This window comes from Cyclopterus lumpus, chromosome 21 (genome assembly GCF_009769545.1).
Source record: "Cyclopterus lumpus isolate fCycLum1 chromosome 21, fCycLum1.pri, whole genome shotgun sequence".
Taxonomy (NCBI): domain Eukaryota; kingdom Metazoa; phylum Chordata; class Actinopteri; order Perciformes; family Cyclopteridae; genus Cyclopterus; species Cyclopterus lumpus.
In genome coordinates this window covers 8,405,665-8,433,274 of record NC_046986.1, presented here as the reverse complement: position 1 = coordinate 8,433,274, position 27,610 = coordinate 8,405,665, and the positions used below count along the sequence as shown (strand labels likewise).

Here is a 27,610-nt window from a genome sequence, read left to right as displayed (position 1 = left end):
AACCTTTACGGCATGTTCCCCTTTCACCCCATGTTTCATGTCTGTCTATAATCTCTTATCACTAATGATCAAATAGTTACGTAAAATCAGAGGGATAGCTACACCCTGTAGTGATCAATGAAAGTGTCGTAATGAAAACGTTGCATCACTCTTGTTATCAAGAGTTCTTTGTAAACATGACATAAATAACTGGAGCTTCTGTTTGTTGATTCTCCAGGAGCCTCAGGGATTGCTGTGCGTGTTGGATGAGGAGAGCCAGAGCCCGCGGCCGGCGGAGCAGGCCCTGTACAAGAGGCTGTCGGCCCAGCTGGACTCCAATCCGACTCCCTGTCTCTCTCTCTCTCTCACAACCAAGGATGGCAACGGAAACCCACCGCCCAAAGACCAGGGCCCAGCATTCACCGTCAGCCACTATGCCGGACAGGTCTGTCTGTGTTACTGAAGAATGTATATATTTATTTAAAGGTGGGAGGGGCTGCGTGGTATAACATGAACTCCATCACGACTCATTGTCATTGCAGTAGACTTCTAAAAGCCCACCATAAACCACAAACCTCAATCACAACTTAATGGACAATAACTCAAGTTGAGCCCCTGTGCTCCACAGCTGAAAACTAAAATCTTAACACCATTATTCTCTTTCCACAAACAAATAATATATAACTAATTCACTGAATGAACCATTATTATCTTTCCCAAAAACAACTAATATACTACTAAATGACTGACCGTTGGGTCTAAACTCTGTTACATTACATTTCCTTACAAATAAGGAGTTGGTGCGTGTGTATTCAAACTTAAAAATAAGAGAGATTAAATAAATAGGCTGCAGCTGGAAAACAAATCTATGAAAATGGAGGCTAAGTTTCAAAATGTGTGCGTTCCAAGCACTTAAGCTCCTGGCCCGATTTTGGTGTGATCCCATCGCAAGATGGTCTTTATTCAAAACTATTTTATATTGTATGTAAGATTAAAATGCATCGTTTAAGTGGATGTCTACGTATGATTTGTTTTTCCACCAGATTTCATATGATCTCACAGGATCGCTCACAAGAAACAAGGACTCTCTTCCTCAGAACCTCCTGTTTACGATGAAGTGTAAGTACCCAATAGAGAACACACGGATGACCGCATTGTGGCGTCAGAGCAAACTCAATCACACAGAACCACTCTTTGTCTAAAAGTGTGGTTGTTTTTCTGGATGCGTGTTGCATCCCATATGTAGCAGACGGCTCCGTCTGTGTGTATGTTGTCTGCAGAAGGTGCCAGATGTGGGGTGTTGTGGTTAGCAGGACACAGGCAGTCGTTGTGTGACTGCCAGGCTAGCCTCGCATCCAGCAGCCTAATTGCTATAATTTCTCATGATGAGGCTAATCTTCTAAAGGCTAGCCCTTCACTCACACTTGGCTGTTGTCCCTCCCTCCACCCGGACCGAGACGATGCGTCGTTGCCATTCAGCCGCACACATTAGCATACGTTGTTTCCTCTTAACGTGTGTCATCACCTCCCTGCTTAAAGTGTAAGCCTTAAGCCAACAGGAGAGGAGAGGGATCTACGTAAGTCTATGTTCAGCTGGTGAATGAAGAGACAATTACCCTCGGAGCCGTGTGTAGTTAAGTCCTGAAATGAGTCCAGGACTCGTGTTTGTTTTTCTTTGCTTGGTACGCCTACCTGCCGTCATACCTTCTTTCTTTCTTTCTTTCTTTCTTTCTTTCTCTCTCTCTCTCTCTCTCTCTCTCTCTCTCTCTCTCTCTCTCTCTCTCTCTCTCTCTCTCTCTCTCTCTCTCTCTCTCTCTCTCTCTCTCTCTCTCTCTCTCTCTCTCTCTCTCTCTCTCTCTCTCTCTCTCTCTCTCTCTCTCTCTCTCTCTCTCTCTCTCTCTCTCTCCTCCCACACGCCCACGTTCACACACATGATGTTTGGCTCACTGAATGAGCTCATTGTTGTTGTGGACCGCTCCACGTGTTGGTCCACCCCCTCTTGTTGTCTGACTGATTGTTTACATGGAGCCTAACTTAAAACCTCCTCTCCACACTTCTCCCCTTTTCTTGTTTACTTCATCCCCACTGTTCCTTTCTTCCCTCTTTCCCTCTTTCCTTTATGTCTTTCATTCATTCTTTCTTTGCTTTTCCTTGCTCCCCTCCACCACCCTTTTTTCCACCAATGCTGTTGCTTCTTTTTCTTTCTTCTTTCTTTCTCTGTCTCCGTATGTGATTTGTGCCCGGCAGCCAGTGAGAGTGTGTTACTGCAGCAGCTCTTCCAGTCCAAGCTGACTCAGACTGGTTCTCTGGTGCCAGCAGCCCATGGCCGTGCTGGGCTTAGAGGGCCTAAAGCTGCCCTGTTGCTCCACAGGAGGCCCTCAGCCTCCCCTGTCACTGCCAACATTGTCCCCCAACAGTACCGGAGGTGCTATGAACTCACCAAGGTACAGTACGCTTTTCACAGAGTGGTGAGCGTTGAATGATGTTGAAGGCCGTGGTAATTTTTCTGGTCAACAAAAATATTCTGTCATTTGGTGGTTTACTCATACTAGCTTTTGAAACTAGAACATTGAATACAGGAATTGATGAGCTGAACAAATCCGATCAGTGACAATCAGTCCCAAGGTCTTTGTTCCAACCGGGCTACCGACTGCTGTGCCGATCAATGGACACACAGCGATGGTAATTTTAGAAGATAAAAAACCCAACAATCGAATTCAAGCTACTTCCCAACAGAGTGCTATATATATATATATATATATATATATATATATATATATGGGAATTGGATTAGTTTCAGATATAAACTACACAAGCATACAAACACATGCACACAAAGTCATGTAATCACACACTTTATCTTTTTTTTTTAATATTTACAAAGCATATTGCATTGGTACACATGTGTAACTGGAAAGGCTTGCTGGTTGCATAACCTCCTGGGGGGTCCTGCCTGCTGTCTCTGGCTCATAGCCATCTAGAGAACAGGCTTACACTAGACTCCTTTCACCTCCCTGATCTGTCCCAGCAGCCTTATACGGTAACATTGGGCCATATTGCAGAACCACACTGAGTGTAGAGACGATTTATAACACAATAGAAGACAGTAATGGGCCGAGTTGGACTGTACAGCATATGAAAGCGAGATATTTGGGATTTTCCGAGAAGTGGTATAATGTGGTGGGTTAGTGTGCTTTGCAAACATCCTCCACACGGCCTAACATGATGTTCATACGTGATCATTATGTGGGCATGGTTCCTTATTCCTCAGTTGCTTCTTGAATTAAGATGCAGATCTATCTCGTAAGTGTTTCTCTCCATTATCTCTGTCCAATGCTAGATCTTGAAGAAGAAAGGCTCGAGCTCCTTCCTCCAAAGGCTGGAGCGCTGTGGGCCCAGCACAGTGGCTGTCCAGCTGAGGGTAAGAATCACATTCGTAGTGGGCCTGATTATAAGTCTGAGTTATAAACCATGATGTTTGGTGCTTTTTTCCATAATAGCCATTAATGAGCATGTTGACTAATTGGTTAGCACATGTGGAGTTTGAATGTTCTCTGCTTGGGGTTTCTCCCACACTAATGTCCTCCCACAGTGAAAATGTGTGCAGGTCAGGTGATTGGACTCTAAATTGTCCATAGGTGTGAATGTGTTTGCCTGTCTGAATATGTTAGCCCTGTAATAGCCTAGCGTCCAGCTGACAGTGCCTTTTTGCCCAGTGCATGGATTTTGGAGTTCATTGAAGTCTCTCAAAAAAGTAAATAAATATGAACAAAAACTGAATCTTGACCAGAATACTGTTGAAAAAGTGTTTGTCATTATCTTAACAAGCAGTTTCTATACAACAACCCTCAACGGTGTTTTAATGCCAATCAGCCAATACCAGCATGTTCATGTGACCTTTCCCTCTATTTTACTGAGTACCCGTTCCCTACACAGAGTACCTGCAAGCATCCGGCTCAGATCTCCAAATGAATACAAATATTTGTTAATGAAACTTCCTCCTTTCAAGAAATCACTGCCGGGTACTGTGATTTCATAACTATATAAAGCAACAATACTATTCAGTCAGAGGAAAGTAGTTCAGTGTCTGCTGGTGACGCAAAGGGGCTGAAATGTGGCTCGGTACCTTTTGGGCTCTTGAATGAAGCCAGTTTGTTGCACAATCAGAGTTGTGGGCTTGTGGTAGACAAGTCCCTCAGGGAAGGAGAGAGTGGGCCGAAGAATGATGCTGTACCAGGCCAAGCCTGAAGCCCTTCACATGAATGAATGAACAATGAACAACTGCCACTGTGTGCCGTGCGCACGTATTTGTGTGTGTGTGTACATGCACGTGTTTGGACAGCAGCAACGTAAGTGCCGGTTGTGACTTTGAAGCACGAGGGGTTGATTGATCATTGTACCTAAGGGTGCGCCAACGCTAGACTGACGTCAGTTCGCTGTGTGTGTGTGTGTGTGTGTGACCTTGGATGCAGCATCTGAGTGAAAGGCTTGAAGAAAAACTCGTTCGCACTCGCACACCCTTCGAAAGAGCTCTTTGTGTTTCTGCTTTCTCCAGAGGCGAAAAAAGAAAGAAATCAGACCGCTTTATCTCCAACACGACGTGATCTCACTGCGGTCACTGGGTCTTGCAAATCAAAAGCAAGAAGCTCCAGAGCCCTTCCTCCGTGGTTAAATCAAAGCGCTACATATTGCTCGTTCCGTCATGATCCTAAAATGACGAGTTTGACCATAACTCCTGTTTATCTTTTTTCCCCCCCCCCTCTTTCAGAACTCGCTGTCAGAAGTGATCAGTAAGCTGCAGGCGTGCACTCCTCACTTTGTGGAGTGTGTGCGCCCCAATGCCAGTGGTCAGCCAGACAGTTTCGACAGCATCCAAGTGTCGACCCAGCTGCAGCACATCGGGGTTCTCGAGATGGTGCGCATGATCCGTTACGGATACCCCGTGCGCCTGTCCTTCCCGGGCTTCCTCAGCAGGTCAGTGTCGGAGCGGGTTTCATAGTCAAGATAACTCATCCTCCTGAAGGTATTGCTCTGTATGCTGATCCATTCCCTTCACAGCCCACCCCTCTTCTAGTTCGGCTCCGTCTCTCGGCGGATAGATCTTTAAAGAGGACGGATTCCTGCACTTCCTCCCGCTGATGCGAACAGTTGTACAGATGCATTACCCTCCCAGCAGGTCACCGTGATCTGTCAGTTTATCTGTAACTGGGCGAGCAGGTCAAAGTAAGCCCAAAGCTTGGCAGCATATTCCTCCACTGCATCTGCAAATAAATGCAAGGGCATATACTGGACGGGATCATGTGCTCACATGCAGACTGACACATTAGCATTGACGAGTCGCGCCAACCCTTGTTTTAGAAGGACGACGTGACCTTTTTTTTAGTGGATAACGGGAGTCTATTGCAGCTGATGACTGCCACTATCAGGTTTTCCGTGTCAGCCCGACACAAACACACACACACATTAACCAGACAGTTATGTGTAAGGTCTCTGTGCCCCAACACTTGAATGTCCATCATTATTTCTCTCCATCACCTCTTTTTCATAACTCTTTCACCAGGTTCCTGGCTTTCCTGCAAAGTGGTAGATCCCTGTTCCCCACTTAAACTGTGAATCCACAAATCCATCTCATGTCCTGATCATATAATCTGTTGCTTTTCACTGTCATCTAGCTCTGTGAAGTCTGGGATTAACACATCTAATTTCTTAAAGTTTTCCACTCCAATATAAAAAAAAAAGCCTAAAATTCCTGCCAGATGATAGGAGAGGACAAAGCTGGTCACATGACCCCCCCCAAAAAAGTTTCCACTACCCTGCTGTATATATCATCACCCCACACAAACACATACACCATGACACACACACAATGTCGTTGTGTGTCCACTGATGTCTTAAAAAAATAATGCTCGTCTTAACTCTAAAGATTAGGTATTGTACATATTGTGCAAAATCTGAATCGGAAAAAGATTTATTGTCATTGAGGTTTTCACATGGAATTTTGGTGCATAACAGTCAAAATAATCATAGTAAGAGAAAAGAAGACAACAAGGGATGAGCTGTGCAAAATATACAACCAAAATGTGCAATTGTTCATAGCATAAAGAATATGTGCGAAAATGACGTGTGCTGCATTTGTATTGTCTGACACTTAATATTATCCGGTCAAACATAGACCAAGTGAAATAGATCATTGAATCTCATATATGATAGGTTTTCATAAGAGAACACCTGGACAGGGAATTGAATCTGTTGAATCCAATATAGATTGTAGTGTTGTCCGTCTATAAGCATCTGTTTTGTATTGATACACGCTCCTGTTGTTCAAACTGTAATTGAAAGGTTCCTGCTGATGGTTTTTTGAAAGCTGTTTGTTAAGCCGTGTGCACGTGAGTCATATTCATTTAGGCCTCAATGTGTGTGTGACCAGCAGATAACTGAGCTTCAAAAGGGACCGCTTTTCTCCAGGAACTAAGTAACCGTTGCTGGGTACAAACCACATTGTAAATGTAAAGTTGTTTGTTGGCTTCCTTCTTGGATCTATCTTATTGCCAGTGGACGGCCGGCTCCAGTTCATCTGACATGTCCGCTTCCGAGTGGTTGAGAGTGGTCTGGAGGAGGTCTAACCCAAGCGAAGGCGTAGCATTGCAGCAAAGGCAGGAGGCTGACATGAAACTCGCACTCATCAGGTTTGGTACACTTATTATTTTTGGAAGTATCTCAAAAGTCAATAAAATCTGTTAGGCAGCTGAGAGTGGAGAGAGAGCCGAGACCAGAGAGGAGATCTGTTGTCAGACGTGTGCCGGCGGGGTGCAGGCTGTTACAGTGAGATGTAACGTTGAGCAGGTTTACAGAGTGTGATTCAGCAACAAGACGCACTATGAATAGTCTCAGGTTTATATTTGAGGCCGGTTAGTTGACACACGGGGGGGGGGGGGGGGCTCTGTTCCTCCACTTTACAAGCTGTGCAGTCAACGTGCGGATTGTGCAGAGCGAGACGCAGTTTGTCAAGAAGCTGCATGAACGTGGTCCATCTTTGGTCTGGTCTGGTTGTTAATGTCGTTGCACTCGCTCGGATTGTGTTTATCAGGCTAATGCTAGAAGATGGAGATCAACAACGTTTCGGTGGCGAACTAAAGAGAACATAATTCTGCTTTTAAGAGTTGTAGAAATGCCATGTGTATTTGTTTAAGATAAGATTCATGGTGTTTAAACTGTATCCTGAACATATTTACTGGGATTAGAAACTCAATTTGAAATGGTAATCCTACTGTCAGTGAAAGAGTGATCCCAATTCTATGTACTTTATTCAGCAGTGCGTTGCTGTGTGCGTATGTGTGTGTTTTTGTGTTCATACAAATGGACCTTTTGAGTGTGCCTTTTGTCTGACGTGTGTCCCCGTTCTGGTGTTTATACATGAATGCCATGCTTAATGTGAGTGGCCGCCACTCACAAAGACACCAGTCAGCCCAAGTGCCATTCATATCTCTGTGTGTTTCTTCCACTGAGTTCAACACAGACGTGGCCGATGAATGAACACAGACTTGGCCAAGGAGTGTGGGTGGACTCCACCGCTGTCTTCACGGAGCTCTTTCTCACTCACTTTCTTATCCTTTCCTCACAAGCTCCTTCTTCTGAATCGCCATTTCCGCAATTTTTCTTTTTTCATCTTCATACTTTTCTTTTTCCAATTTTCTTTCGTCACAGTTCTTTTATCTTTCCGTTTGTTCTCTGCCCTCTTTCTCTCATGCGCGCACACACACACACACACACACACACACACACACACACCCACACACACTCCATTGCAGTCTTTCCATTTGTCAATCTTTCCAAAACGAGCCATGGCCCTTGACTAATCAAACTGACGGGACAATAAATCACCTGTTAATCTTGAGGTTGCTTTCTACTCGTGAACACAAACGCACACACTTGCCCACTAGAACCACGCGGGGCCAGTTCACTAAGTCATAGTGGCCGCCTGAAGCAAATGACATTATTGTCCTAGTAACCCGAGTGATTTACGAAGAAATCTATTTCACCGTTGTTTTTTATTTGTCTTTTATGATACTCCGTGTGTTTTGTGGCGGGATTTATTTTGTGCCAATGTGTAAGGTCAAATACTGCCACTTGAACCTTGTTTCCTTCCTAACATCTTCATCCTTACAAAGTGGATGAGAAAGAGGCATCAGTATTCATGGAGCATGTCACACATGCAGCTCCCGAGCACACGGGTCATGATTTCTATAAGCGCACGCATTTGTAGCTTTATTGAGTTACCTCCATCATTTCAGACTGAACACTGTGATGAAAATCCACGAGTAAACAAAGCCAACACGAGAGGTGCGGCAACACATTTATTTGTCCGACAGAAAGGAGCCGCTTCGGGGGAGGAAGCGAGCGGTTTAAATTCAAGCTGCATTGCCTTGACCACCTTTTTGTCACGCTCACTCACAGCACTCTGATGGCCTGTTGGTCACAGAGAACCACCTTAACCGCCCGGTCTCCGTCCATTTAAACCTCTTATCAAAGGAGTTGTTTCACTTCTTTGACTCCATGCGAAGCCTCCTGGGGTCTTGTAAAAGTAGAGACCATCCATGGTTTTCATATCCTCATAGGGGAGGTCGTGGGTTTACAGAGTTCCTTTGTGCTTTATGGCCCATGGGGGTCAGTGTGTGCTGTCTGCAGGACGTGTATTACCATACACAGAGAGGGTGAGGGAGAGTTCAGACGGACCCCACTCCTGCAAATCAAACACATCCCACATTCACGTGCATTTACTTAGTCACTATTGACAACACAAGTGGTTTATGCTTCCAGACCATCTGCTTGTTACATTTTCCTCATATGTGTGACATCATCAGCTCGCTCTGCGTCTCATTGATGTTTATTTACTTGGCTGATATTCCCATTTCGTTCAGAAATGGTCATGATTTCAGTGCACAGTATATATTATCAGTAAAGCAGCTGGAGATGCATTATGTTATACAGCAGTACTCTTGGGAAATACAATCCTATACTTTATTTATGATTAATCATCTGTAAACACGCCTATAGTATTTATTGTGCATAGTATTCATAGCAATGTTAAACACGGGGTTACCAGTGTTACGTCCTGGAGACGTAAAGGTAAACAAAGAGGACGCCACGAGGGTGTCCAGCCTGGGAAATTACATTTACTCATAAACATTAAGGATTAAAGCAGGAACATGAAAACACATGAAAGCAGTGGAAGAAGATATTGCAGAGATTTCTTTTTCATCGAACATTACATTTTTTTAATTTACATGGACAAGTAAATAGATTATTTATTTGAAATTACCTCATCTTGTGAGGAAAAAGGCCTGGAAGACATTCAAATCAGGGAGGAATCTCCTTCCTTTTCTTTTTCTTCCTCTTCCCTGTATGGCTGCTGACTCTTCCTGGAGGAGGTGGAACAGGTCTCAAAGGGGCACTTAGGAAGTAACTGCTTATGAAGGGGGGAATGTTTTATTTTTATGTCACTTTTTTTTTCTTTTTTTTTTTTACTTGTGCTGCAGGCATTAAAATATTTAATTGACTTGATAAGCCAGCTTCTGTCACCCTGACGGTACTCAAACATTCATGTCTACACATTCAGAATTTGCTGATAAAAATATTCTACAAGTTCAAACGTCTACAGTTATGCACTTATATCGAGCTGTATATTTTCTATCGTTTGATTCTGGGTCAACATTTCCCTTGCTCACTCTCCCTTTCAGCCCCACCGTCCCGGGCACAAACAAACCACCGTGTCCATCCAGCTGACCATTCATAGCAACAGTTGCCTGGGGCAACACCAATAGAAACAGATGCTGTTTGGCTGGTCTGCCGTACGACCCCACTGACCCTTTAACCCATTTTTTCTGAAAAGAGGTGTTGCTATGTACCGTCTCAGTTTTTAATTTTAGCATTTCAGCTCTGATGTCTTCCGTTTGTATTTTGTGTGTCTCAGATATAACGACCTTGTCGTCCCGACTTTGGGAGACAAGAAGAAATTGTCACCAGAAGAGAGATGTCGCTCAGTTCTGCAACTGTCCAAACTCCAGGGATGGCAGGTGTGTGTGTGTGTCTTGCCACTTTTCTGTCTCCAGCAATAACAAAAGATTTGCCAAATAACTTAATCCCTGACCCTCTATTTGAAAGATCCCATGGAATCTTTCACAACTCGCTCCAGCTGTCCCACCTCATCATCATTCTACTCACACACACACAGCAGTTGTGGACCCGTCCAACCCCCCGCCCCCCCCTTCCCTGTCCTGTCTGCCACACTGCTGTTGTGTCTGAGTGTGTGACCCCACAGGTCACATCAGCTACCGCCTCACACACGCATACACACTCCTCCACAATGCTCCGCAGACACCTTTTCATGCAGTTCTGCTCGACACACACGAACCACTCCTTCAAGTAGTGTGTGTTGGAATGCATCGTGTCTGTTGAAGTATGTCACCCCCACAGTTCTGTGCACCTGGTATCGAGTGGCCTGTGACGCGCCCCCAAACGCCCTCTAAATCCAGGAAGTTAATGCAGTCAACAAGCGAACCCCCATACCCTCCCCACCATCCACACCCACTTATTGTCATACATCATTGCTACATCACTGCTCTCCCAATCCCTGAGCTAGCAAGTCGCGCTCTTCTCAAATTCTCATCAGAAGGACAGCTGGACTCCCAGAAGCTGATGATGATGATGGCAGTGTAGAATATAACAATGATTACTTGTGTTGTTGTGGTGTGTGTGTGTAGATGGGCAGCAGCAAAGTTTTTCTGAGATACTGGCAGGCAGACCAGCTCAACGACCGCTGCTACCAGCTTCGTAAAAAGATCATCACCTGCCAGAAAGGTAATATAACATCCAATGTTTCTCTTTTAGGTCTCTTAAGTGTGTGTCTTACCCTGACACCTCTCTCCTCTTCCCCACGTCTCAGTGGTGCGAGGCTGGCTGGCCAGACGGCGCGTTCGTCATCGGCTGTCAACGCGGCAGAAAGAGGAGTGCAGTGTGCAGCGTTTCCTGCAGGGGGCAGAAGACATGGGGCTGCGAACCTACGACCAGTTGGTTATCCAGAATGCATCCGACATTGCACGAGAGAGCGACCGCCTACGCTGCCATGGCAACAGCCTTCTCAACACCCTTAGCAACAGCCCACCGCTTGGTGAGAGGCCCGAGCCGGTGGGCAAGGAGGAGGATCAGCCCGTCAGGAGGTAAATTAGAAAATACCCTCTCAATTCGAAGGTAAAGGTACGAGAGCAATATCCCCCATTTGTTATTTGTATTTCTGATGTTATTTTGTCCCCGTTCTTGCAAAAATAATCATTTGATTAAAAAGTTATTTGGATGATAGACTTCCACCTTTCTGCTGATTACTTCACACTAATGCGACCCATCAAAACCATATTCTAGCTGAAGTGGGGCTTTTATTACTACCGACAGTAAAGTTAATTCATTCAACAATCTGCAGTTACTGTCATTCACAGGACGTGTTATGTGAAGGAATCATTTGCATTTGTTTGGGTGTGTGTTTCTGCACGAGTGGGCCCATGTCGGTGCGACGCGTGTCAGCTCCATTAATGATTGTATCCCTGTGCGCTGTCGGCTTTTAATTGTACCCTTTGTGATGGATAGTCAGATAATGAGCAACGTTATCAGACTGTATTAAAAGTGTGTTGCACTTATTGTGTTATCCTTACCGCCACCTTACCTCATCCTAATATAACATACCAATGCCTGGACCAAATAGCATAACACTAGAGGGCTGAATCGCAAAGGGTTAAATAAAAAGTAATAAGAAACTCTTACGGGGTGCTAAATGATCAACCTTTTGAAAAATGACTTGTGTATGGTAATACCTGAAATATGACTTATGCATTTCAGCCCTGATAAGCCTGCATACATGTGATGTATTGCGTGTGCTCCATGGCCCACTGCATAATTAATGCATTTATTATTTTAACACCATGTTTTTTCTCCGCAGAGGAAGCATTACCATTTGTTAATATTGACTTTCATCTCGGCCTGACAACCACTGGTTAATAATATGCTAATGTCTCAATACGTTTTGAGAAAATATGTGTTCGCTAAACTTTTTAAAGATTTGTTGTCTGACTCGATGACACATAAGTGTTTTTGCTTCTCGCTAACGTCAACTTGAACCTGCCTGTAAAAGTGGAAAACGACATTTTAATGCACAAGTTGAGACACATCGGCGCACTGACACTTTTAATATGGTTTAATGAATAGGTTAAGGGTCTAGCGTTAGGGATGAGGCAATACATCCAAAAAGATGAAAAGAAACATACACACGCGTGATTTCCGTGTCCTCTACGTGTCCTTGTACGTGGAGCATCTGGAGAACAAAAGACAGGAGCTTAGGGAGGCTTCCAACAGGACTGGTGTCAGTAGCCGGACTGGGAGAGGAGTCACGGTTGTCTCATTGTAGAGGGGATCATATTCATCCAAACTCACCTAATTTCTCTGCAGGTTTTTAAAATGCCTTCCTCCCCCCCTCATCTACACACATGCTGCCCCTCCCCCCCTGCCTACAATCCTGGGACCAACAGATGGCTCATACAGATTAGCAAACGAAATATCAAACTTGATGTTATCACTGGAAGGAGATTAGATTTAAAGCATAATCTCTTTTGTCTTTATCCTCCAATTGGCCTCCTTAGCTCATATTTGTGGCATGACAGCTGAAGAAGGCCCGCGTTGAATTTGAGCATACTGATGATCTAAATTACATCATTAACTCAATCTGGATCAGAAAACCATTGGGTTGTGCACGTTTCTTTTATGCTTCCTTTGGAAAAAATCAAACCCAAGTGATGGAAATAATAAAAACGGTCAAATACTTTTCTCTTTCCAATTTGTAGGGTTGTGGAGAAAAGCGGGAAGGTCTACGAGAGTCCTGTGAATGGGGGCAGTCTAGTTATTCGCCACTTTCGGTCCAGCTCCGTACCCATCCCCCTCGCCATGGAGAACATGGCCCATTCCTTTGGCAGTATATCCATCAAACCAGCCCTGCAGCAGGTAGCTCATACCAATGAGGACGCAGCAGGCGGGGGAGGTCTTTCCTCTCCCCGGAAGCAACCTCCGCCCAAACCAAAGAGGGACCCCAACACTCGTCTGAGTGCATCCTATGAAGTCGTTAGTGCAGGGTTGACGATGGCGGCCAAAGAGTGCCCCACTCCAGAGGGGTATGGTTCGCCTGCTGGAAGCCCTCCCAAATCCCAGCTGTCCCCCACAGACCCTGCGGGTAAATCGCCTCTACTGGTCTTTAAAACGTGCAACAGATGATGCTTTTCCGTGCCTCGACTTTCCCTGTATTTAATTGCTTCCTTTTTATAATTTCCTCAGCCCTGTCCAAACCCCGTCCCCACAGTGATGACTACACAACCATGAGGAAGGTGCCACCCCCCAAGCCGAAGCGCAGTCCCAACACTAAGCTGAGCGGCTCGTATGAGGAGATCAACGCTGCAGCCCCTCACATTCACCAGCTTCGCCCTGCCGATGTAAAGCTGGCCTTGCTGTCCCGTGCCGGTGGATTTGGAGGGTTTGCTGGTTTGCTGAAGAAAGCAGCCTCTGTGGATGCTCCACGAGGGTTAGGACTGAGCCTGTACCAGGGCCAAGATGAAGAGGACGTGTACATCGAGATGTTGGGCTCCCAGGCGCGGGCTCGAAGTCTCCAGGAGCCCCCTGATAGTCCAGAGCTGGCTGACTCCGAGGCCGTCTATGAGGAGATGAAATATTTTCCTCACGAGGATGGTGCAATGCCTGCCACTGTGGTTAGCAAGGCAGCCAAATTGGAGGCACTGGGCTTGGGCCTGGTAGGATTGGGGGCATTTCACGCTCAAAGCGGGGACACCAAACGGATGGCAGCAGGGCTGACCGCTGCCCTGGACATTGCTCACTCACAGAGCACGTTCAACACCGGAGTTCCCAAACCTCAGCATGGCAAAGATGGCAGCTGTGACATCCCTGCTCCCTTCCCCAACTTGCTTCCCCACCGTCCACCTCTCCTGGTGTTTCCCCCCTCTCCCGTCACCTGCTCTCCTGCATCAGATGAGTCACCCCTCACCCCACTAGAGGTTAAGAAGCTGCCTGTGTTTGAGACGAACCTGAACTATGCTACTGGCCCCGACAGCCCTCTGTCCCCACAGTATGCCCGCCAGAGGGCTGACTCCTCCCCTAGCCTTACTGTGCTCATGCCAGAGAATAAGTCCACGCCTCCTCTCACCCCTCCACCTCCTCCCCCCAATGCCCCACCTCCCCCCTACAGACCTCCCTCATACTTCCCCTTCCCACCTGAGGCTAACTTCCTGGCTCTGACCCGAACAGCATCTGTTACAGGGAGCTCGGACTCCCCCAAAACCTCGTCCTCTCATAGGACAAGTGGGGAACCACTTGGGAAGCCACCTCCCTACTCCCCCGTGAAGATGTCGCGTCCTGAGCCCCGGAGAGCACACTCGTGCTCCTCCTCTCCCCTGCTGTTCAACCCAGCCAATGGCAGACCCCTGACCAGCCCCCTGGATGAGCTCAACACTCTGTTCAGCTCTGGACGCAGCCTGCTCCGGAAGTCCAACTCTGGGCGCAAGAAGCGAGATGGAGGTTTGTCAGTAATGTACACACACACACACTCACACACACACACACACACACACATCTAAATCACTAGCAGAGGAAATGCATCATTGGTCAATGGTCAATTTGCTGTTGGGATAACTTGGGGCGTGTGTGTGTGCACATTTACACACACACACACACACTCTGTGTTTGAGTGGTCAGGAGGTGAGATGGAGGCAGCACCCAGCAGCCGTTCTCATAAATCCCCCTTCTCTACATTTAGAAACTCCTTCCATTGATCCAGGTGTTGTAGCCACCCTCCGTGGCCCATTCGAGGCAACCCATTTGTTACGGTCTCCAGTGCCGTGCCCTTTGGCCGCTGCAGCTGCCTTCTAACATGTTACCTAATGAGCTAGCTGTGTTGCCCATTTAGCATCATGAGGAAAAGCTAGCTGGGTTTGTGTTGTGGCTCAATGCGCTACATTCAGAGCACATACAGGCTCTCTGACATTGATGCACGCCTTTGCAAAAAGAGGCCAAACATATGCGTCACACTTAGTCAAAGAAAAGGGAGGATCCTCAGGTCACAGGTTGCAAACACACAAATAGATTACTTTGTAGTGCCTTTTTTTTTATTTAGTCACGTCCCATTGATTCTTCAGCTTGAGAAAGCTCAGGCAAATGAGAGAAGGTACAAGCTGTGTTGTCCCACTGTTTTTGTCTGAGTCTGTTTCCTCCAAGTGTATTTGTTGTGGCTGGCTTTAATAATACATGAGCAGTCGAATGATGAGGACGGGTATCAAATATTTAACAGCTCATTCATGTTCTACTGAAAGCAGTGTCACTGCCCAGCAGCAGTAAACAGGACACCCTGAACAGTTGCAAAAGTACTATCTAGTGAAAGTGTTGGTGTCAATAATCAGTCATCTTGCTGGAATCTCATATTACTGTGGATCTGCTTAATTTATACCGGACAACGTTGTGCGTCTCATACATCTATTAACTTAAGAAGTTCACGGGGCAGGAAGCTGAACTCCGGTGAGAGAGACATCTTGCTCTTGCGCTGGCGTCGTGTAACAGACAGGTGAACCTGGCACTGGGGTTCTTAACCTTGCTGTTTATTTTGAGTGGGCAAAGCAAGGCGGCGCCTTTTTAGATCAGAGCGCAGAGGGATGCCGATCGGCTTAACGGGATGGCCTACTTCCGCTCCCTTTCGGCTGTTAATGTGATACCTGACGCTGTGGGAGTGGCCAGGGGTTACAGTTGCTATCCCAGACATCTCTGTGGAGAGCAGCTGCCTTTCACTCCTCCTCCCCTTCCTCGTCCTCAGGGAATCAGAGAACCACAGGAATGCCAGGGGAAGGTTGTCTTCAGGCTTCAGGAAGTTACTGTCGACACCTCCGTGCCTCGACAGCGACGTACAAATCTGGCCAAATTGGATAAAAGTCAAACTTTTCCCTCCATTATAGTCTTTTATTGTACAAATCCAAATGCTCACCGTGTCTCGTCACGAGCGTGCAACGCTCACGTGGGAACCCTCCCTCTACCTGGCCTTTTGTGCAGAAACACACACCTGCCCCGTGGGACCGATAGTAAAGTTTGCTGCGGTTATATTTAGGCGCCTTGTGACCATGGGGGGACCAGGAGGCACACATTCTCAGTGTGGGGCGGCAGCTGACGAATTCCCATTCACACTTCTGTGCACATATGTACCCACAGTCTTTGACTCATTCGGTGTGTCACAGCATGTGAGCCCCGAGGAGCAGCAGCAGGGCCAGAGGCAGGTCATGGGGAGTCACCTTCCTGCCAGACAGAGCAGATGAATCATTTTTAAAAGGCTTGACGGGATAGGAGGAGTTGGAGTAAGTGGTGCGAAGATACGGGAAATTAACACATGATTAGCTGAATTATTAAATTGTAATATATTACCAAAATTTTTTATATAATAAAACCAATTTAAAAACAGACTCCCAGTGCTGTTTTATAATCCCCCACAAATACTATGCATGATTTAATCTAAATCTTTATCTGATGTCTCGTGTGTATATAACATGTACTGACATGTATTGTGTTGTCCTTTTGACTATATTTTTCCCAGGATTCAATTCTAACATCAATCTGCCAAGGAGGGAAGATTGCGGCTCTGCCCCCACTTCGCCATCTCTGCAGCTACAGGACAAGAACGCTAACAACCACACACATCCTCACTGCCCAAGCCCCGCCCCCGTAGAGAACGGCAACCAGATCTCCAACGGTAACAACTACGCATATTGCACATTAACATGGATAATTCACTAAGAAAGAAATGATCAAGTCCAGGTTGAATGTCTGTGCAAAGATAAGTGACTGTCCTGTGGAGTGAAGAAAGTAGCTGTTAGCTCTCATTTTGCCCTTTTGCCCATGTCACAACATAATTACATCAGCACTTAGGGATGCTGGAAATAAAAGCACTGCACGGTCACTGAAGAAGCGGAGGAGAAGAATTGCGTAACATAATGACATGATCTGAGAAGTAAGGAGAGAAGACCACAGATATCATAATGGATGACCCCTAAAGAGTAATCAATGTTCTTTAAATGCTCCGAGAGAGTGACAATCGCAGTGTCTTTTCTTGACATTTGGTCCCACCTGAGAAATGCCTTTTCAACCCTTGCTTGTGTTTGCACATCCTCCCACACACACACACACACACACACTCGCCCATCAGGACCATTTTTTTTTTCAATGTAATGTGCTTTTGATTATGTGTGTTCAGGGTCTCTGGAGGATGAGAGTCACAGCAAGTCCAACTCATCCACCTCCAGCTCTCTGCACAGACACATGGACAGCCATCATACTCAGGTAAACACGTAGAAAACAGGCACTTAACAGCTCAAACGCACACTAACGCACAGACAATAACAACACGACTATATCAGGTCTATATTTAGTTGTGGGTTGGTCGACATTTTGAGTGGACAGGAAAGTGGCCTCCTTTGAACAACATGTCTCACTCGTGACATTCGATCTTTCTCTGGCTGTGTAGACGGGTGTATGGTTACACACAAGCTCTCATGCAGAAACGCACACACACGGCCATCAGAGTTCTTTCAATTGCATTTATCAGAAGTGGAAACCATCGTGAGTTAAAGAACCTTTTGAAACCATCATTTATCACCACAAACTGATGAATGCATGTATTTTAGAAAGCCTTAATAATGTATAGATATAAACATCCAGCTTGATCACAGTCACATGACTAACATAGCAGGCACTAGCTCTTCAGGGACGGCGTCACAGCATAGAGCCACAAAGCTCTCATGACGACTACCCTGTGCTGCACCCTCACCTATAGACATTCAACAGGATTGTTTCTTATGAACAAAGGTCAGCTTCATATTCTCTTTTGATCTGTGGTTTAAGTCGTATCACCCACCCTGAAGAATTAGCTTGGTCAGCAAATAATTCTGTATGGGATGTATAGCTTGAATTGTTACCACCAGAGATCTGGTTACAAATGATAGCATCACTCCTGATGTACACTGGATCCGACTGCTTCGCTATCCGGCTCCATCACGGCTGCTGGAGACAATCTGCTGCCATAGTAGCCTGTGTAGGTGTGTGTGTGTCTCTTTTGCCCGCTCAACTATCTTTACACTAAATGCATTTGTATGTATGTTTCCAGCTCATTATTACTATGCTAACCAGCAGTCATTACCGGCAGCTGTAGATAAAATCATAAAATCGTCACAAACACGGGTTAATGCGGTCGGCTTTTTATACATATCTCAATATGCTCCAAATGTGTTTCTAAAACATGAAAGATGTGGGCGAAACAACTTTAAACTATATTAGAAATGTGGCTGCTGAGCACGGATAACACACACACACACACACACACACACACACTCAAACTTCCACTCTGCTTGTTACTAAGATCATGTCCACAGGCTGAGCAGTGAACCCGCAAACTCCGACAGGAAATTAGATTTATTTAAGACACCGGCTGTCATAACAACACTCGATCTACAGATGTTGCCATCGGAGCCTTGACTGCACAGCTGCTCCACCACCACATTGGTTTCATCTGGAAGTCCAAATGAACGCAGGTTGCACACAAGGTCAAAATTTCTTGCATAAACGGCGTTCGCAATGTTAATGCTCTGCTTAATATTCTGCGTCGCCGCATCCTGTATTGCGGGATCCGGCTGCGTTTCGTCCAGTTCTATAAAAAAACGGATTCGGATTCATCACCGACTGCTTCGGTCGAGGATTTGGTATCACTGTCAGCGGTGTGTGAAGCACCAGAATGAAGAAAAGCACACGGTGTCCCACTTCCAGAGAAGCTAAGGACATTCGTAAAATACTGCCACTAGAGATGCACACAATGTACCCACTTCACAATTCTCAGGTTCCCTAAACATTGGGGGTAAACTCAGCCGTTTGAGGCCACCAAAGAAGTCTGAAGCACATTTTATTCTTCTAGTTTTCCAAGTTTTCACTCAGAATATGTGTTTTTACTCAGATTATTGGGCTGTATGGAAATGACTCTGACTTTTCTCTCTCGTCTTCTCTCCCTTTTTTGATTCTAATGATCTTGGCTTGTTACTCTCACTCCCTCCTTTATCTTCCAGAGGGGTCATCTCAACTTTTCTCCGTTCGGTGCGGGGGCAGCCCTCTAAAACAGCGAGGGGGGTCAGGGGGGTTCACTGGAAGACCTGTTCACATGTAGGGACGTGGTGAGTGTTTGTCATTCCTCGCTGTTCTCCACCCTCAAGAGCAGTGTTTTTCAAAGACCCGGTGCGTGATCATGAAAGTAATGATCCTCATCATGCACCTAAAAAGAGCCTCGGAGGTTTTGTCTGAGTTTATAGTAATACCCAAACGTCTGATTTTAGTATGAAGGACTTACCCTCCTGCCTCATGGGTAACGGAGGCTGTGGTCATCTTTAATTCATTTCAGTTGCATGTGATTCCAATAATAACCTGTATTTAAAGGGACAATTCACCCCTAAATACTTACTTACCTGTAGTGCTATTCATCAAACTAGATTGTGTTGGAGAGATGTCTGTCCTCTCTCTTATACAATGGGCGACTATATGGCACTCGGCTCGTGGTACTCAAAGTGCCAAAAGAAATACAAACAGCAATGTCTCTTTCCAGAAATCATGACCCAGTTACTTCTGATAATTCACAGACAGTGTTGTGAGCAGTTTCATTGAACCATGGTTGAAAGAAAATAGTTCACATAAAAGTGCTCTCGCAACACGGACGCCTGTACGGCGAGATGGCAACTCGCATCAAAACAATCTAGATTAATAAATAGCAATACGGGTAAGAGGGAAAAATGTGTGTGTTTTTGATTTTGGGGTTGAATTTCCCTTTTTAAAATTGGTGGTTGTTTTAATCCAAAGATTCAAATCTTCTGGTAATGTGGGGCCCTCAGAGGACAAATCTTGAAAACCACTGCTTTTTAGCTTCACCAGCTCCCCCTTGTTTACTGTGCTCTTTGTCCTTTAAACACTGGTCTGGAATCAGCCCAGCGGGTCTGATCCGAGAATCTGTGACGCTGCTGCTTTCCCCCTTGCTTTTCTCATCCCTCATTTCTGTCAGGAAACTGCCGCTCTTGGAGCTAGCTAGACTAGCATCCATCTGTATACCTGCTCATCATTCTTTCCTTTTCATTCGAGGCCATCTTCATTGTTTATTGTTCACTGAGACGCTTTTTAAGCTGCTAAAATCGAGAAGATCTCCACGTCGGTTTCTCCATGCAGAGGGTTCTCGTGTGAGAGGATGCGGTGCACATGATCGGTCAGCATATCCATATGACAAGATATTATTACATTGGCACTGATATTGCACCAGCCATATCAGGTATAGGATGTGGATGATTCATCTTGTAATTACAAGTGCTCACGTGTGGTTTACATGTATTGGAACTCTAACCTACTATGACGCTGACAATAATTCTTCAGTTTGAATACAGCAAATTTCTCCCATATTCTTTATTGCTTTTTTAGTCAATATATTTTTCTTTTGACACAACAGGACAGTCAGCATCTTACTTCAAGGTTGCAACTGCCTGAGGAAGAAAATGCAAGAAATAAACATTTTCTACATTTAAGTCGAATTGCTTTTGTTCTAAATTATTGTAGAAAATGCAGTTTATTAGATATTGTGATATCTTTTTTAAATATATTGTGCATTCCTAAAAACGACAGGTGTCTTTAGGAAGACCTTTGCTGTCACTGGTGTTACTGCTCACTAACTTCAGAAGTCATCCTCATGACAGTAAACACACATCTGTAAAAGTGTGGTCACTTGCCGTTATCGTTGTATCTTGGTTCCTTACTTCAGTAATCTGGCGTGTTGTCTGGAACAGGTTCATTACCACGAGGTCATTCAAAAGATGGGAACAACTCTGTGACCCAGAATGCCTTTCAATTAGCTGCATTCCAGACCGTGTTTATATAGGATTAGCGGATCTAATGGGATAAATGAAAAGGAGAGGATGAAGGAAGAAGAGGGGGTGGGCAACTCCATTAGGAATGAATGGACTGGCTTGTTTTGGTTCCTGTAGTTGGTAGTCAACAGCAGTCTAGACTAGTCATCTAAAGAATAGGTGGACTGTCTGCCAACTGAATGATTGGATAGTACAGACATTAATATTGTCAGTTTTTTCTTTCCTTCAGACAAAATTGAGGCAGAAGTAATTATTTTTTAAAGTGGAAGAAGGACTGCAACATGATTGCTACTCAGAATAACGTCACTACGGATGGGAAGGACAGACAAAGACGGAGTGTTGGTGTCCCACCCATGACTCCCCCACGTTTGTGGGAATAAGGTGCCAGAGTAGCTTCTCTGAAATCCCCACGTCACCTAACCCATCGGGTAATTTCCAGGAAAGAGCTCACACATAGGTCATCAATGGCCATCGATATCTTGACCTCTAAGCAGTCCCATTGCTTTTTACTCCTCCCATCAACAGTCTGGGTAAAAGGGTTCTAGAAATACACACTACTTAGTGAGGTCTCTGTTCTAGCGTCTTTGAAAAAGATGGAGCGCAGGTATTGGTTTTTTTGTTCCCCTTGCCTTGGCGTTGTAATGATTATTAGAGGCACCGACATATTGTAAATGATTTCTGTTCTCTGCAGAGTGCACCACATGTGCACGCATAAGGAACCATCAATCAGAAAACATACAAGCATGTCCTGTGTTAGTGGGGTTTCTGAGGAGGAGCTCAGAGGTTATTGTCACACTCTGTGGCCTCACGGCGTTCTGAGTGACAGCTTGGAGTGACCACTAGTCTTCAGACATTACCATATTATTAACATAACATTACCAAGTCATTAACATGTTGGTTTGGATATGGGTTCCCTGCCCCATGAGCAAGGGCGCGGTTAAGATGTCCGATGTATCGGGATGTTTCAATGGAGGAATGGAGTCTGTGTTTCCTTATAGGGATGTTTTTTTTCTTATTTTGGCTAATTGTTACAGCAATTTCATATTTTAAATCGCTCGTATGAGTTTTGGTAGATGAGATCTTATTGAGGAATACAAGTAGAAATGCAAGGGGCTGGTTTTGTGGGGATGGAGGTGGTGTTTCAGGTACCAGTGGGACAAAAAAAATAAAATCTGTATAACAGATTTATGAGTTTAAACACTCAACAAAACACTTTGAATAATCTACCAGCAATGTACATATATTTGATTGGCCAACACAGCACCTTGTTAAAAACCTTGACCTGGGCCCATTTAGACCTTTTAAGCCCCAAGCTATTTTCTAGGTGTAGCTCTGCAACCACAACGGCTATTTGAATAATGTTGGTGTTATAATAAAGGCAACACATGTGGGCTTCTGTTCAGATGTGTACATATTAGTATATATGTTACTGGTTAAGAGTAAATAAAGATGAAAGACAGCAAAAGTTGAATTTCCAGGTTCGCCTAGAAAAAAAGCACTTTCAGGATGATTATCTCTTAGAAGGATGCACAGAAACAGCAAAGCACATTAAATATCATAGCACAATATGTGAACAGTCTCTCTGCAAAGTTTGACTTTGAAAAAGTAAAGCAGAACAAAGTTAGAGAGGTTTTAGTACAGATAAATTAGGCGAAATGGGTATTTGGGCAATTTGAATTTTCTCATGTACCAAACCATATATTTCACTTTCATATTACTTATGGTGTTCAATACATCCAAATATAGCAGTCTTTGTTGATTTAGAAGAAGAACAATTATTTTTTTCCCAAAAAAAGCCAAAGATAAGCAACATTTGTGACTAAGTGCTAAATCGATTTCATGTTGCTGTGTTCTTTGGCTCATATCTCAGAGATGCTTTGGTGCAGAAGAATTTTTTTTTTTTGATGTATAACATAAATATATTTGCTCATGTTTACAGTCTAACTATGATGTGTAAATCTGCGCCGTGGGGCTTAAAATGTTATGTGGGGGCTGTTTTGTCGCAAAAGAAATGGCGGCTTGGCATACAGCGATAATTCCACTTTTATTTGTAACGCAGACCCTAACGTCAACGTGACACACTGCCGTATACTTTTGGTCTGAGGCAGTCTTCGCTGGTTTGGGCTAGGCTCCTTAGTTTGAATTTAAATAATTATCAATGCTGCGGCATACAAGGAATCCCTTATTTAAGGAAACCACGTCCATTAAGACACGGCTGCATGAGAGCAAATCCCTGCTGCCAGTTTCCAAGAAGTTGTTATGGCAGCATATTATTGCCCGTGGTTTTGGAATGAGACGTTCAACAGCCACACATAAGTGTGATGTTCAAGTGCCCACATACTTGCCATAAGAGAGAGGTTTAAGCATGAGGGTAAATGTGACTTCTAAATGCAGCAATGCCATCTTACTGTGACACTCCAAAGATGAGTGACAATTATGTACTCTATATATTCAGGCTACGAGGTGTGTGTGTGTGTGTGTGTGTGTGTGTGTGTGTGTGTGTGTGTGTGTGTGTGTGTGTGTGTGTGTGTGTGTGTGTGTGTGTGTGTGTGTGTGTGTGTGTGTGTGTGTGTGTGTGTGTGTGTGTGTGTGTGTGTGTGTGTGTGTGTGTGTGTGTGTGTGTGTGTGTGTGTGTGTGTGTGTGTGTGTGTGTGTGTGTGTGTGTGTGTGTGTGTGTGTGTGTGTGTGTGTGTGTGTGTGTGTGTGTGTGTGTGTGTGTGTGTGTGTGTGTGTGTGTGTGTGTGTGTGTGTGTGTGTGTGTGTGTGTGTGTGTGTGTGTGTGTGTGTGTGTGTGTGTGTGTGTGTGTGTGTGTGTGAGAGTCTGAGAAGGACACGGTGTTCCTACTTGTCTACTGTTCCAGTAGCTGGTGTTCCTGCTGGCGCCAGAGCAGAGAATAGCCTGGCAGGGAGGTGTAAATTATGGATTAGGTCGCTGAGTATCGTGCTTGTGCTGGCAATCAATGTGTGTTTGAGTGCATGTGGACACTCACAGGTATGGGGTTGTCCAGATATGTGCACGTGATCATGCCTATGTGTGCATTTATTGGAGAGAGTGTGTGGCAATGTCTGTGTGGAATGCATCACTAATGTACTGTATGCTTGGCAATATGCAGAGAAAATGTGGCATTTTATGTACCGCAAACTTGAACTGCAGCAGAGATTAAAGAAGAAGGGGAAAAAAGTGAAGGGGGGGGAGAAGAGAGGAACGGCCGTTAAAAGAAACTAATTATGAGGGAAACTGAGATCACACCACCGAGTCAGGTTTTAATCAGTTTTATGAGAATTTTGAAAGATATGGCTGGTGATATATTTTCTAGAATAAAACTTAAATCAAAAAAGTATTTCTACTACTAACAGTGTGTAGGATACAATGCAGCCTGTCATAGAGCATCATTGTTTAAAAAAAAACCACATTGCACTGGATGACATCACGATGAACATGGTCACTGTAGTTTGTTGTGACTCGGTTGCACAGCAACGGCCATCAGCTGTAATCACTCACCAATGCAACAAATGTGCATTAATCCTCTGCTGAAAATAGTCTGTGACAAACGTACCGGTTGCTCGCTTGAGTCACATGTATTGAAAACCACAGTGCTCATGTGTTTTAGGAAATTACTGAACCTTTTTTTTTTTAATGAAACTATATATTCATGTTCTTTACACAGAATGATAACCGTGTGTGCACCTTTTGGTCATTTGACCCCGAGTGTCTCTGAGAACGAACAGGAGCCCACTTGAGTCCCTTAAATGACAATAACTTCTTTGAGGGGATTTCCAGAGGGTCCAGACACAGAATATGGAAATGAGTCGCTGTTAGAGCTGTCAGTCAGAGAGGGGATCCTCCCCCACCCACTGCTTCCCTCTGTATCAACTGTCTCATGAGATGGCCTGGCGACGGCTCCAGATTCAGCTCCGTGTCCTACTTTGAGAGGAGAAAACAGCCCAGTGGCCGCTGCCTCTTTCAAGATGATGGAGCAGACAAAACGGAGCGATTTCTTCTGGCTCAGCAGGTGGTCGTCTTCGAATAGAGACATGATGCTATTTGAAATACTTGCTTTTGCAATGGCAGTGAGATACTTTTTTTCTTTTTCTTTATATAAAACCACTGCTTGTCATTCACACTTCCCTCCGTCCTCCAATCACAGCCTGGTCATTTCAGCTTTGTCATCTGCGTGTCGCTCCGTTCTGGAGAAATGTATTTGAACGTCAACGTGCTGAGTCTCTTTCCCTCGCCTCTCCTCTGCTCTCCAGGTGTTCCAGCGGTTACGTCTGTCCAACAGGGATGAGAGTGCCACCCTCGGGGAGCTTCTGCGATGGCGGCGAGCGCAGTGTGAGGGGCGGGGTGACTGGAAGCACCGTCCTCCTCAGACCCCGACCCTGCCCCCCACGCTGCTCTGGACCAACAGGAAGGCCTCTCCATGACAGAGATGACGTGATGCCCTCACATGTTTTGGCCCTGCTCTTCTTCTTTTCTTTTTTTTTATGTGGACCATGTGACCTCAATGCCCAGGGGCTAGGTCGAAGCTCCAAGCCTCGTCCCTGGGCTGAAGGTCCTGCCTCCGCGCCTCTTGACCTCGACTGTGGAGGATTCCTCAACCTTTTGTGGTAGAAGATCAGCTCTCTGTAACACGGACACGGGTTGTCTACGAACGAAATGTGGAAGTCAGACACAGTAGGGGTCCACGAGGTGCTAGTTCTGTGATCAAAGATGTTATTAACAAAAAGAGACAGTCAGATTATTATTTATTTTCTGAGACCATATGTATGATGTCCATCAATGGGAGGCTGATTTAAAGATCAGACGAGCAGTGTTCTCATAGTCAGATATTAAATGGCCCTTTTAGTCTGTCTGTATCACGTTGTTCTGCACACAGAGGAGTTCCACCCCAGAATATGGTGCTGATTATACTTGATGTGCTTTCCGGGGATTTTCCCACAAATGCTTGTGTGTGTGTGTGTGTGTGTGTGCGTCACCGAGTCTCAGACCTCTCTGAAGTTTACATGTCAACCGACGCCTTCGTACACCTCCAGTTTTTAGCATCAGTGGACGGGCTTAGATATGGGACCTTTTCATCAGGTACAGCTCTCACTTAGCTTCTCGTGTTTGGGCTCTTAAGTGCTACTGCGGCCCTGGCAACGAGCAACCAGGGGTCAGGGTAACCTCAGTAATATCCCATGGTGCACTTCTCTTCCCCATTGTTACCACCAGCCTTTGAGGAATAAAATCCTCCAGCTAAAATGCAACCTACTGCGCTAACCTTTAACAATCCCGCTTTGGTTTAAGGTATGAAGGTAAAAGCCAAAACCACGTAGCTTTAGCTGACGGGTAAACGGTTCATGTTGTGGACGTAAAACTCTGTGCCAAAGTGACACACCTTGTGAAGGATATGTCTAAACAACAAGTATAGTTATACAATCAGACCTATACAAGTAGTCCCCATATATCGACATGTACAGACTGACATAAATGACCAAATCATAGCTGTCACTGTGATTCAGTGGCGAGTCAACAGTCTGTTTTCTAGATGGATCTGAAGAACATGGCGAAAAGAGGAGGGAGAAACCAAGTCTACGTGTGAAAGGTAACGACTTGACTCTCACTGCGTCTCAACACCTGAACAGTCTCATGTTGTTCAGGTCATTGTGCAGAGCTCAGGAACTCGACCACTACAGACGCCTCCACCGAGGCACGGACCGACGTCACCTTCCACGTCCTCCCTTTATCTGCTTTCACTCCCTTGACCCCGAACAAGCAGACCCCTTCTCCCCCCCCCACTTGGTCTTTGACCCTCCCCCCACCTTCCTAATGGATCAAACCGGCTCTACGGGTGTTTCCATGGTAACCGCTTTGTAAATAGTGACCAGTGTTGTATGTTCTAGCTTTTACTCTCGCAGAAAAGCACAGGGATTGAATTAGAAGATGAGGAGGAGATGAGATAATACTGTCTATGATGGTGAAACTGAGATTTAAGAATGTCTTGGGTTAGATGCAATGACTAAGGTAAAGAGAAGAGGTTTATTTTAGAATGTGAATATCTTTTCCTTCTTCAGAATGATTGTTTATGGTTATGAAGTTCTTTATACTCTATTCATTATTAGTTGTTTTGTTCCCTGTTGACCCAGTTGTTATGTTCCTATGATGCAATGCAGATGTTTTCATTGTATATGGATGTTTTATTGCACAATGTTTATGTGGTGTCGTGTTGACTTCTTAATGGGCTGGGCGTGTCTCGACAAGCTGTTTGATCTGCGAAGATCGTTTTGGATTGTTAGAGCCACAAAGTATCAATAGCTCCGATTGATTTCTCATTCCCACTGATCACCCACAATGTGTCTGATTGATTCAGCCTTTACGAATTAGCGGCCCCATCACAGGGTCGATCTCGGCCGCTGTCGGTGCGCCCGATATTCAAGAGGAATTGGAGAAGATCGACGATATTCACGAGAGATGGCGACTCGGCCGAGCTGCGTTTCTTTTTTGACTGACTGGCTGAATGTATAAATGCAAAGTTTTCATCCACCGCCTGAAACCCCGTGTAACTTATTACTGGAACATGCGCCTGTAGCTAAACGGTGTACCTGACTCCTTTTTAAATGTGATTATTGTCTTC

General features: G+C 45.1%; 1 protein-coding gene across 1 annotated transcript in view; it reads left to right on the top strand.

Moving 5' to 3' along the window:
• The window catches only part of myo16 (myosin XVI), a 67,234-nt gene extending 41,788 nt beyond the window's left edge, over positions 1-25,446 (top strand). Inside the window, exons 23-35 of the mRNA XM_034562370.1 lie at positions 218-424; positions 1,023-1,098; positions 2,227-2,423; positions 3,320-3,400; positions 4,748-4,953; positions 9,950-10,052; positions 10,740-10,836; positions 10,922-11,195; positions 12,864-13,246; positions 13,348-14,598; positions 16,652-16,807; positions 17,309-17,394; positions 25,251-25,446. Coding sequence (XP_034418261.1) covers positions 218-424; positions 1,023-1,098; positions 2,227-2,423; positions 3,320-3,400; positions 4,748-4,953; positions 9,950-10,052; positions 10,740-10,836; positions 10,922-11,195; positions 12,864-13,246; positions 13,348-14,598; positions 16,652-16,807; positions 17,309-17,394; positions 25,251-25,421 — 3,288 coding nt within the window. The 3' untranslated portion in view covers positions 25,422-25,446. The remainder of the gene's footprint in view (positions 1-217; positions 425-1,022; positions 1,099-2,226; positions 2,424-3,319; positions 3,401-4,747; positions 4,954-9,949; positions 10,053-10,739; positions 10,837-10,921; positions 11,196-12,863; positions 13,247-13,347; positions 14,599-16,651; positions 16,808-17,308; positions 17,395-25,250) is intronic.
• The last annotated feature ends 2,164 nt before the right edge of the window (positions 25,447-27,610 follow it).